Genomic DNA, 13093 nt, shown 5'->3' with positions numbered 1-13093 from the left:
GCATTCTTGTGGTGCTGTCATGTGATGACTGTAGCTGATATGGATTTAAAAATAGACTAACATTAAGTCAGCAGAGTCCTGTGGGTGGCAGACTACCTTCAATGCCACCCATCCGTCCACTTAGGAGGAGCAGCAGTTTTTTCCCTCAATGTCAACCCCTGACAGCTGAGATCACAGCCAGCCCCTTGTGATCCAAGAGGGGTGCCAGCCCCTTTGCTTCAGACTGCTTATGTAAGAGAGGGATGGGCAGCCTTCACCTCCCTGAGTCGTGTCTTTGTCAAGTGCTTCTCCTAAAGAGGATCCACTTGTGTAATTTGCCTTATTTTTAGCTGAAAACAGCTGCTAATATGCAGTATTCACGTATTTTTGTGTTGTTAGACATATTATCTACATGTTGACCTGGTACAGTGTAACGTCAAGTTAAAGCGTGGATTTTAACAGTTTGGAAACACTTAACAATCCAGTGTACATATGCCATGGTTTAATTTTTGTAATGACTCAAATTAAGCTTTTATACTCAGGGCTCAAAGATACCTATATCATCTCAAAGTTACAATTTGATGACAGCAAGCAGTAACCACACAGCCATTAGACGATCAATTAATAATAAATGTAATATAAAGATCGCATTAAAGGTAGGGTAGGTAAGTTTGAGAAACCGGCTCGAGATACACTTTTTGTTATATTCCATGGAATGCTCTTAACATCCCGATAGCAATGAATATCTTAAGTGCTTTGACAAAAAATCCATAAAAAATGTCATCTGTGGAAGCCGTAGTACTGTAAAAAGCACGACCAATCATTTTAGCCGGCCCGGCTAAAATAACTGGATGGCCTACCTGCCTGTCAGCCTTCCATCTGTGCACAAACTTATCTCGTGCCCTCATTGGTCATGTGCGCGTTCGTGTGTGTTGGAGGAGGGGCTCTATAAGGAAGTGGCAGATTTTTTCCGGCTGTGTATTTTCAAATTCTAGCGCACTCGAGCTGGTTTCTCCAAAATGACCTACCCCACCTTTAAGTTATATAAAACCCAAGGCAGCAGGGACATGTGAGCTGAGTAGGTCCTGAATCTTGGCAGATTGTACCTGCAGCCTTCTTTACATTTCTAACCTTGTATGGATAAGGAAGGTCATTGTACTTTAATTTCAAGAGTAAGTAACCATAACTCGCTGGAACAGGAAGAAAACATTTCTACTAGGTATTGGTGACAAACTTTGAAGCTTAAGATAAAAGTGTATAAGCTGCTGGACTTTTCTACATACAGCATACACAACTCTCAGGAAGGCAGCTGTTTTTGCTTTTTTCATTCTTGTGTGGTGCTTTTATGAGCCTCAAATTAAGGCTGGAATACATTTATAAAGATTGTGTTAATAACATATCATAAAGAATATAAAATGGTAATACAAAATGACAGTAAGAGCAAAAGTTAAACAATGTCAAAGAAAATCACATGAACCATTACCCCCAAACTTCGTCTTTATAACGTGTGAATGTCTACATGTTGAAATCTATTTTGAACAGCTCTTCATGTTTCCAAGGACATGTGTGATGCTTTTACACTTCCACTGCTCTTCATGAGATGCTAGTGTCCATAACTGTTCATTAAATGTTAATATCATCAGATTTATATATATGTATTTATACAGGTTTACTAAACTCATTATAATTAAATAGGTTTCGACTACAGTACATCAATTATTAGCAGTTAGAGTGAGGATTGTTTATATCTGCAGTTATATATCTGTGTTGAACCGTAGGCCAACAGCCTGCACTAGTTGCTGGTTTGCCCCATGTGTTTGCTCTGACCTTGAACCCCTCTGTCCTTGGACACACACACACACACACACACACACACACACACACACACACACACACACACACACACACACACACACACACACACACACACACACACACACACACACTTCAGAGAGCCCCAACACAGGGATCAAGTGCAAAGGGATGGTGTTAGAGGAGGGGGGCCTGCGGACAGCAGGGTGTGTGTGTGTGTGTGTGTGTGTGTGTGTGTGTGTGTGTGTGTGTGTGTGTGTGTGTGTGTGTGTGTGTGTGTGTGTGTGTGTGTGTGTGTGTGTGTGTGTGTGTGTGTGTGTGTGTGTGTGTGTGTGTGTGTGTGTGTGTGTGTGTGTGTGTGTGTGTGTGTGTGTGTGTGTGTGCGTGCGTGCGTGTCTGGGGGATTTGCCGTGAATGTATTCCAGGCATGCAGCCAGGAACTGTCATCTGCCAGTGCAACACGATCCATCCTGTCAATCTTGTTTTATAATTGTAACATTCTCATATTCTCCGGCTGAGCAGAGCGATGTTTCCAAAATAGTGAGACAAACACACACTCACACACGCACATAAACACACACAGAAGCGCACACTTTTCTAGGAGCATCTTTATATATTAGAAATCAAATAAGGTGCATATTGAAAAAGCTAACAATTTGCTAAACGAATTAACTAACTGTTTCAGTAAAGGAAAACTGAATATTTATTTTATTTTAGGCAAAGATTAAAGGTAGGGTAGGTAAGAATGGAGAAACCAGCTCGAGTGCGCTAGAATTTGAAAGTACACAACCGGAAAAAATCTGCCTCTTCCTTCAGACTTCCTTACAGAGCCCCTCCTCCAACACACACGAAAATGACCAATGAGGGCACGAGATAAGTTTGTGCACAGATGGAAGGCTGACAGGCAGGTAGGCCATCCAGTTATTTTAGCCGGGCCGGCTCAGATGATTGGTCGTGCTTTTTACAGCGCCACGGCTTCCAAAGATGACAATTTTGTATGTATTTATTGTCAAAGCATTTAATATATTCATTGCTATCGGGATGTTAAGAGCATTCCATGGAATATAACAAAATATTAAATGTTTCTGAAGTGAATTACCTACCCCACCTTTAACACTGTAAAGTTAAAATCTCTCTTAAAATGTGAAAAGTGTTTCAACTTGGATGCATCTTATGGCCACTGAGGTAGGCACATTTGGAGAAACCAACACAAGTGTGTTACATTTTGACAGTATCCAAATGAAAAATATCCCAGGCCCTCCCTTTAGCCCTATCTCCAAAACCACTCCCCCAAAATACAAGGACAAGTCATCAAGAGAGCTTTAGGGGGAACGTTGTCATCGCGAACCATATCCAACTACCTCATGTCTCATTCTGAGCAATAAGATATCATTAAGGAACAGAAACAGCGAAGATGGCTATTGAACAATCAGAATCAGTGGAAGGCTGGAAGGTCATTTGCTGACTTGTTTGTTGTTGTACTGTGTTTAGTAACAGAATTTCAACAAAAATGCTTCTTAAAAGTTTGGCTACCCTACCTTCACCCAAGGACAAATCATCTATCATCCACTGATGTCCAGTGAACAAATCATTTTTCAGCCTCTAACTGAATGATAATCAACCTGCCTCACCTTACTTTAGAATTTAATCCTGCAGAGTAACGATATTAAGACAGTGATGTGGAGCGTAGTTATCACAGAGATCCTATGAGCAATGACATCTGCCAACTAATTTATCACCGGACTCCTTTAGTGAAAGAGGCAAGATCCGATTACAGAGGTTTCTAGGTGCTCAACAATGGCCTGCTATAAATACACTCACAGAGGGTTTTCCACATGCGACAGCACACCCACACACATACAAGAACTGTTGCACAATATACAGGACGTGTACAAATGAATGTGTATTTGCATGTACATGGAAGACCATGTGGTCATCACTGAAAAAGGTAATGTTGCCGACTTCTTATGGGCTTTATTTTTTGTCTTTTTCTGAAGCATTGTTAAGGAGTCAGCATTGTGTTTGAAAGTTCTGGAAAAAACAAAGAAATCTGCTAAATGTTATGTGTAGCTACGTCTAAGTCCTAGTGCATATACACTTACTGGAGAGGAAGAACAGTGGAGAGGGAAACAGAAGCCTCCACGGAGCGCTCAGCGGCTTCACAAAGTTATTTACAGCTCAATCCATCAATAAACGACAGGTGCAGCATCCTCACAAACAAACCTATTAGCTTTCCACCCGCTGGAACAATATCCTCTCCAGCAATCAGCTGCTCTCTCTCACACACACACACACACACACACACACACACACACACACACACACACACACACACACACACACACACACACAAATAGAGAGACAGACACCAACACAGACAGGCCAATAAGTTCAATTTATGACTTCATTGTTGACTGATGTTTCTTCTATTTCTTCTCAGTGTATATTTGTTCTGTCATTGTTCTGGCATCTGCATGGTTAATTATAATGCATTATTCTAGAATATTGTTTTCCGTGCTAGCAGCAAAGGTCTATAGATAGAAATGTTGGTGTGTCCACTACTTTACATACCATAATATTTGAACAATGTTGGCTGTATTGCCCTTCAATTCTAGTTATCAGCTGTTCCCAGTCAAAGTGTTTTCCCTTTATTGAAATTTCAAAAGTAAATGGATTGGCACCTTTGTTGGCAAAAGCTCCCTCTAGGATACCCTTAGAGTGGATAAAGTTAGATCCAGTGCCATACATGTGGCAGCAGGCCAATAAGCCAATCCATCTCACCTGCCATTTTTATTTAAGCTTACCATTGAACCCTACACTCTCCCACAGACCTTGCTCACCAGCACACCTTCATATCCCCTGCTGTATCTGCTGTACTTTTCACTTGGATCCACCTGTTGTGCTCTGTAAACAAACCCCCCCTCCAATCTGTGTGTGTGTGTGTGTGTGTGTGTGTGTGTGTGTGTGTGTGTGTGTGTGTGTGTGTGTGTGTGTGTGTGTGTGTGTGTGTGTGTGTGTGTGTCACTTCATGTACAATGTATGGGATTTGAAGTCGTCGGGTGTCCCTGTCAAAGTGAAAGAGTTAAAAATAGTATGCATGATATTGTCTGAACTCGGTAGTAGTGACCTTCCCCGCCTGCTGCTCTCAATCTAATGTTGCATGTAAAGCAAGTCAGTGCAACCTTTTTAACCCATAGTTGTCTAATGAGCAGTATTTCTAGCTGTTGTGAGGGGGTGCTGTTCTATTGTGTATGCATTCACATGGAAATGCATGTGCCCGTCCAGATGAATTGGGGATTTCTTGAATCTTCCAATAATTTGATTTCCAACCAAATGGCTAAAAAAACAACGACAGTCCTATTAGAGTCAGCTCTTTGTGTTTATTGAAGACTATCATCCCAATGCTATGTTGGAGAACAGGTAGTCTAAACACTATAAGCTACCTGCTCAGCAGCATTATGTTGGCCTTGTTATCATAGTGATGTTAGCATTTACTTCAAAGCACCTCTTTCCTTAATTACCGTTTCACAGAGCTGTTAGTGCGGCTAAAGACTCTTGGGGTTGTTACTGGTGGATTCACAGTCAATTTAAGCATAGTTTTACTGTTGTGGTTGCATGTCGGGGCAAATGTTCACTTCTTTGTATACTGTTCATTACTGGTATTGTGGTCAAAATGTTATTCTACAAAGTTCCCTGCAACTACATTGATTGTCCTATGGTAACAAACTAATACAGTACATTTATCAAAAACAAATATAAAACCATTGTCTACTCAAGTAAAGTACGTTGAAATAACTATGTATACTTAATGATAATAAAGAACCAATTGCCCAGGAAATCCTGCCCATCTTGATGTGCAGTGAAATAGCAAATATGTCCTCATGTAACATGTTCTCAAACCTTTACCGAATAGCAGGTGGTGCAGAAGCAATGCACAAAACCTCGACCTCAGCAGGTTTGTGCAACAAATCACCATGACAAGTGGGTCAGATATTATATGGCAGAACATATGTCTCATGGTGTAAGGCTACAGTTTGTCCCTGAATGGAGAGTGTTGCATGTCAGATCACAGGTCAGATGTTAGGGGCCAATAGCTCCAGATGGTAGCTTTCCACTTTTGGAAGAAGATGGTGTCAAGACCATGACTTCAGGGATAAGATATATTGACATGGGAATGTATTTTGACTTTTGGTTTGAACAGAGTGAGCTTTCCTGGATACCAAGTCACACTGAAAGTCAAAGGGGACTGACACCATACATCATTTCGATTTAAAAAAGAAAAGTTCTGATTTGAACCAAGGGTACTCTCTGATCCTTCATTTGAAACTGACTCGTCTGCTGTTTCAATGGCATCTGTCTTGGGCAGCATGCTTGCCATTTTGTAACAAAATGAACACCTCAATGCAAGCTGGCTTTCATAATTGCCTCCTTCTCTTTTCTTCCCTTGTCCCTTTTTTCCAGTCTGTCTGCCAACATCAAAATCCAAATGACCGGAACGTGGTGTACAGTAGGATCGGGTGTCAAGCGGCTGAATCAAGTCGGAGCTGCAGTCTGCCGTGGCTAAGAGTGGCACGGTGTCGTCTTCCTTTTGGTCAGAGATGTTGCCAACATTAACACCATGTGTGACACAACAAAAACTGACAAAGTGAAATGGAAATGAAGGACTACTTTGGTCGGTTTTCATCACATTAACATTATGTAACAATCTGCAGCACAGTGAGTGCTTTTTCAAATAAAGCCCAAGCTCTGTTACTAACTGACTGGAAACTTCACAACTCTTCTTAAAGGATAGGTCTAGTGATACACGTACTTTTCCAACTCTTTCTGACATTAAACACCATAAGAACACCAAACACATGAATGAATTGTTAACACTAAGATTTTTTGCCTATGTGGCCAAATTCTGATGTAGTTAATTTTACACCAGGCTCTATGAAACTTAAGCACAGTGAGGCATTGAGCAAAACGCTGATGTCAGCATGCTGTCATGCTGACATGTTCACCATCTTAAAACATTTTTTACAAATGTTTACCATGTAACATTATTTTCAAAATGTTCACTATAAATACTCACTAGCGCTACAAATACACATCTGAAAGCACTCCGCATCCACACAAATATACTCCTGTTTGAGCAACTTTTCTAAAAGATACAGTGCCTAGCTGTTTAAAAGAATAATTACCATGATTAATTCAAACACAATCCTATTGAGAATGGAAACTAGATATATATCTGGAAGACTGTATAGAAACCATAATGAACGGCAAACAGGAGATCAATGCATCTCCTAACATTTAAACAAAGGCAGTCAGTGTTGTGTTTTCAAAAAAGATTTAATATCAAATATTCTCTGTCTTTTAACAAACCTGCACCATTTTACCAAAGCCATGGCAATATTTTTCACACACATCCCAAACAAAACACATACAGTAGGAGAAAGAAGTGTTCTTCATATTGTTTGAACACTATTTGAAGTGCTCTTAGCTGCTCATCACATTTCATTGTGATTCCTTAAGATATTTCTTTAGTTCATTCTGATATGGAAACACATAAAAATTCCAAAATATAAAATCTGCGTAACTCCAGAATGTGGAAGACAGTCCTTACGAACACGTGTAGGGGTGTCAAACATGAAATGCCTGCTTTTGCATGTGGATGATCAAGCTTTGTAGGCTATTAAATCGTATCAAGGATACACTGCATGAAATTGTGGATACAGGGAGACTCTGAAATGTTCTTTGACTAAATTTGATCTTTAACTGGAAGGCTCTGCTGCAGTTAACACTGCCTCAGGGTCATGTGAACAGGATTCAGTTTTTCTGGATCCTAAACCACCTGTCATCACTGTATGCACACACAGTGCACCAGGGCGAAGTGTGCGTTCAAGAATTGTATGTTCCAAGTGTATTTCAATCCCAAGTCTCAGGCACTTCATGTCCAAAGCTGGCACAGACCTGACAATTTTATTTTAATGGAGACATTAAAATAGATTATTTAACATCAATATTAAACAGGGCTTGCGGTATTTGATATTTGGAATGAAAATCAACTTAGTGTCACCTACTATGGTTTAGGAGCGACGCTTTATGAAAGGCACTTTGTTTTTTTCCATTTAGCAAGTTAAAAAAGTTCTCAAAGTATGTTGTTACCGGGACATGCGGTTCAAACGGAACTCTGCCAGCATCAGCCTTTACAAGGTGTTGCAAAATGGCAGCATGGAGTTGTGGCAGAACATTTTGTTTATCTTAAGGCAATAAGGTTTGTTAGTGGAAGTATCAAAATAAGAGTAAACTTTGGTCCAAGACCTTTTACAGGAGCACAGTTAGGACTACAACTATGTTTTGTTATGCAATGATATTAGTAAAGATATCCATAATAAAAACTGGGACTCTAGAGTTCTGTCAACCTGGCTTTTTCTACAAAATAATCTAATATATCAGTTTCCTCTACCCAGTGGGCTCAAAAGCAACTTAAAAAATGCTTTTTAGGAGATTAGTGTGTTTTTCTGCTTTTGGGAAAAGCTGAGTATGTAACACTGCATTGCATCGACCCAAATATCCATATCTCACTAGCTGCATAGCAAGACAACATTCAAACATCCAGCACAGCAATAAAGTCCTTTTACAAATGCACACAAAAATATATACTTTATAAACTGTGTCCTGATCTGTTAATAACATTTCAGCTCTCTCTGTTTCAGAGCAGAAACTTTATACGATACTCACACAGGTACCAAATTACATTTTAAAACGTAATGTTAGAAAAATAAGGATCTCTTGAACAATGCCAGACATTGTTTGAAGGAGGTTCACCAGTACAGTTCAGTGGTAAAACCTCACATTAGGTGCTTTGTGTTCTTTTACAAACTACTTTGCCTTCTTTTTCAGAATGGCAGAGTATCCATAAAGATTTTCTCCACTATTGGTGGAGGGGGAACCAGGTCCTCGAGTTTCAGGTAGAAGATGCGCTGCAGGCCCTGTGTGCACAGAGTCCTCAGCTCGGGGAGTTTGCCCAGGAGACGAGAAAGATAGTTGGGCTGTGTCCGACTCGGTTCTGATCCGTTTCCATTCACATGCTCTCTTAGAGAAGTGATGAGATGACTCTGAAAGTCTTCCACCTTCCTGGGCTCTTTGAGGCCATGGCGATCTAAACGAAAAACATGTTCTCATGAGAAACACAGTGCTAACCAGGGGGAAAAAAGCAAATGCAGTGAGATTCACTCGAATGCAAAGCAAACACAAGCTCTCACCAGTGATGATAACTAACGCTGCAAGGCAGGCAAACAAGGAGACGTCCAAGTTCATTCGGTGAAGGCTCTGGGAGAAATCCATTATGGAGTTAATCCAATCACCAAAAGTGGAAACGCATTGCAGTCGGTGTAGGACCAAACCGTTGCAGAAGATCAGCTTGTTCTTCTCAGGATTAGACCTGCATGGGTTTAAACCAATTTTACAATTAGTCATATAGCAAGGTGCGCATTAGTCTGGATAAATAAGAGTTAAAGAGGGTATATTATTAAATGTTATATAAGCTGACCTGTATGCAAGTCGCAGAATGAAGAGCTCAACAAAAGCTGATTCAAGGAGCAGCTCCTGGTCCTCTGTGCAGAAGTCTTTGAAACCTGGGATGGTTTCGGCCCAGTTTCTTATTACATCCAAAGAGCCAGTCAGCAGGTCATAAAACTGCTGAATATCAGCAGCATCCTCCTTTTCTTTCCGGTTGTCCACAGTCTCCTGGTACTGAGGAGAGGAGAGAGAAGGTTAATGAAAAAGAACTGCAGATATTCACTGTCATTGCTTTTATTCTACTGTGTTGAGGTCATTGTTAGTGATCTTTTTGATTCAAATTAACTCTGAACACACCGCCAGTCTTGAGACTTACCTTGGAGTAGTCAAGCTTTCCAATGGTTGGGTTTGAGTCTAAATGAGATCTGACAAGAGAGGCTAAGATGTTGACGCTGGGGGTTGTGGATGAAGCCTCGGACACAGTCTTGGGTTTCGAAGGCAGACGACCCCGACGGCCTTTGAGGCTGTCGGTGCGAACAACTGAGGAAGAGACAGAAAAGAGGAAGCACAAGAACATGAATCTCCAATTTCCATATTTGAATGCTGCAATTTAAAAAACAACTGCTGTATCAATTTCAGTTTCTCTTTTTTCTGCAGCTGGCACTAAATGTTTCGGGTTTCTTATGTCTGTCCTTTTTAGCTTTAGACTGTCATTACAAACCCTAGTTTCTCTTCATCATACATTTGTCACTGAAAGCGTGTGTCTGACATTGCATTACCTTCTTTGACCATTCCAACTGTGAGACATTTCTGGAAACGGCAGAACTGGCAGCGGTTTCTTCTTCTCTTGTCCACAGGACAGTCTTTATTGGCAAGGCACACATACTTTGCGTTTTTCTGTACAGTTCGCTGTCAAATAGGAACAAAAATAACATTACTATGGGTTCCAAATGGTGCACACATTTAACAATTTAAATGAAAGACATGCATACTATCTTTGTATAGGGGACCAATACTGAATTCTTAAGGATAAAACCCAAATCAATATTTGGGAGTTAAAAAAATTCTATAATTTAACACAAACACTTAATAAAAATAAGGAAAAACTTTTGGATTCTTCAAATGTGACTTGTTACTATATATGTACATTGTATTACATTGTAAAGTTAAACAGATAAACTCAATGCTCTTTAATGAAAGAACATTGATTGCTGTCACTATTTTTTAATTCTAAACATATCTTTACTACAATTTGTCGATACGTATTAGCAAATAAAAGCTGATGCCAATATATATATAATAAGCTAATCAGCCAATATGTTGTCCCAGCCTCCTCCTCAGCTATTTACCTTGAAGAAACCTTTGCAGCCCTCACAGGTGCGGACTCCATAGTGCTGACAGGATGCGTTGTCACCACAAACTGCACAGCGGCCCTCACTGGATCCTGGGTTGTGGCTTTTGGGCGACATCATGGACCCTTCAACTAACCTCGGGCTTTCCATGGATCCATGGTCCAGGGACATGGGGGGACAATGAAGTGGAGACATGTGCTGCTGAGGAGGCAGGAAGAAAGGGTCGTCGTGGCCCGGCAGAGCATCCTGATGATGCCCCAGGGGAGAGAGCTGCTCTGGAGCGGGGCTGAAGGTAAAAAAGGAGAGATGCTGGGCCATGGCGGTCTTATCAGCCACAGAGGACGGGGGGGCTGAGGGGTAGGGGCTGAAAGGGGAATCCCAGATGGGTGCAGACTGGGCCTGAAAGCCAGATGTGGGAGGGGAAGCTGCGGTATAAACTGGGCTGCCATAGTAGTCAGAGCCACATGACGACAGCGTTTCATCAAGGCAGCTCATCGCAAAGGAACCTGGGTAACAGCCATACACCTGGAGATCATCCAGCTTGAAGGCCTGGCTCTGCATCTGAGGGCAGGAGCTCTCCGCTGAGTGGCTGAAGGAAACTGTAGAGGCCGGAGGAGAGTTGGTAATCCTGCAGGAATAAGCATCAAACTCCCCCACATAGCCATTTCCCACCAAGGTGTTGATGCTGGGCAACGAAGATGTAGACAGCTGGTCCTTTTGGCCACTGATGTCCATCACCAGTTTGGCACTGAGGTCAGGATTCAAGAACTCAGAGCTGAAGTAAGTGTCATGGGGCAGGGAGGCATACTGGGCTTGTACACAGGGCATCTCTAGGACAGAAAACAGCAACAATTAGATTAACATAAACATTTATAGTATGCTGCATGCGTCAATACATCTAAGAAAATGTCATAATATTGCACAAATATCTTTCCATAAATGTTAATGCATTGTAAATGTTTGTCACACAATCATATTGCAAAGTGTGAGTTGTTATGCTTATAGAATAAAATCATTGGGAATAACTAGGGCTGAGTGTTCTGTCTAAACATACAGTAATGTATATACAATGAAGTTAAATAATCTCATTAAATTATAAACTTATAATATTAATCAGCCTTGTTTAATCCTCTCTCTGTGACCTTACAAACAGTAGCCATCATGAACACCTTGACGGTACACGATCTCAATTCCGCAACATGCCATTTTTCTGTCTGCAGGACCTATCACTCCTCTTGAGAAAATGCTGTAAAGTGGTGTAATGAGATATTGAAAGATGTTATTTGACTGGCTGTTAATGCTCTGAAAACCTCCTTCAGTGGAGGGCAACCCTCTTTCACAGGGACTATACCAGGGAGTGCTGCAGATTGTATTTCAGGGTGGGCTGAGTGCCAGCTGTAATGGGAATGGTGGCAAAGCCTGTGCCTGTGTGCGTGTGCGTGTGCGTGTGTGTGTGTGTGTGTGTGTGTGTGTGTGTGTGTGTGTGTGTGTGTGTGTGTGTGTGTGTGTGTGTGTGTGTGTGTGTGTGTGTGTGTGTGTGTGGTTGGGAGAGTGGGCGTGTATCAACAAGTGCAAGACAACTATTTACCATATAAAAAGAATTGCCATTTCTACTTGTTGAGAGTTGCATTAACTAAGCTTAATGTTAATTTTAGAGGTTGTAGTTTGTTCTGCTGGTGTAGTGTTATTACTAATATTAATTTGTACCGCCTCTCTAGAAGAGCCTAACAAAACTCAACATTATAAACATGAAGAAAGGATAAATGCAGTAAGTTGTAAACATTAGTTTTAGCTACAGTAGGTGTACCTAACAAAGTTGCAAATGAGTGCATAGCTCTGACTGCTGTCAGAAAAGTGAGGCTGAGACATTTTAAAACATTAGTTTCCATTAAACCAATTGAGTATAAAGGTGTATATGTTACACTGTTGTATCAGCAGTCTAGTTAACATTCTCCTATGAGCTTGTATTCATTTGGACCTAGTTCTAAAGTCAAACATCAGCATGAAAGTGGTCCCCTGAATAATCAAATATCAATACATGTAAACAAACTCTTTCACTCACCTGGTTCATGTAAATATCCGGATTTTGAAGCTTATTATTTATTCCAAACGAGTAAAACTGATGAATGTCACCTCTGCCAGCTGCTGTCAGAACGCACACTCATTCAAACACACTCTCACACACATACTGGTTCAGACCAATGCAGGAGGATCCATACTCTCTAGTTTTATTTTGACTGCGTCGACATAAGGGCGTGTACATGACCATACATGGTGAACAGGGCAGCGGAACGTTCCGGGTGGCGAGCCAATCAGCGTCGGGATTTACACAGACGTTCTTCCATGTGACGCACGCACGGGATTCCATTGACGCAAGAGACGGGGGAGCGTGTGTTCTAAATATAAACCGACAACGACAGCAGCGCTCACGTGGGGCTATTACT

General features: G+C 41.2%; 1 protein-coding gene across 2 annotated transcripts; it reads right to left on the bottom strand.

Moving 5' to 3' along the window:
- Window positions 1-7106: 7106 nt before the first annotated feature.
- On the bottom strand, window positions 7107-12826 carry LOC117489883 (nuclear receptor subfamily 4 group A member 1-like). Of its 2 annotated transcripts, XM_034139442.1 has the most exons (7): window positions 12712-12826; window positions 10647-11479; window positions 10077-10206; window positions 9674-9837; window positions 9329-9531; window positions 9042-9220; window positions 8676-8938 (listed from the first exon to the last, which is right to left on the bottom strand). In XM_034139442.1, exons 2-7 carry the CDS (start codon window positions 11475-11477, stop codon window positions 8676-8678), a joined length of 1770 nt encoding a protein of 589 aa, XP_033995333.1. In that variant the 5' UTR covers window positions 11478-11479; window positions 12712-12826. The 2 variants fall into 2 exon arrangements, with proteins under 2 accessions (XP_033995332.1, XP_033995333.1); XM_034139441.1 differs by lacking the exon at window positions 12712-12826 and having other exon boundaries at window positions 7107-8938; window positions 10647-11477.
- Window positions 12827-13093: the final 267 nt, after the last annotated feature.

This window comes from Trematomus bernacchii, unplaced genomic scaffold (genome assembly GCF_902827165.1).
Source record: "Trematomus bernacchii unplaced genomic scaffold, fTreBer1.1, whole genome shotgun sequence".
In the NCBI taxonomy this organism is placed as follows: domain Eukaryota; kingdom Metazoa; phylum Chordata; class Actinopteri; order Perciformes; family Nototheniidae; genus Trematomus; species Trematomus bernacchii.
Note: the sequence above shows the minus strand (reverse complement) of the source record. Positions and strands in the feature narration are given on the sequence as shown.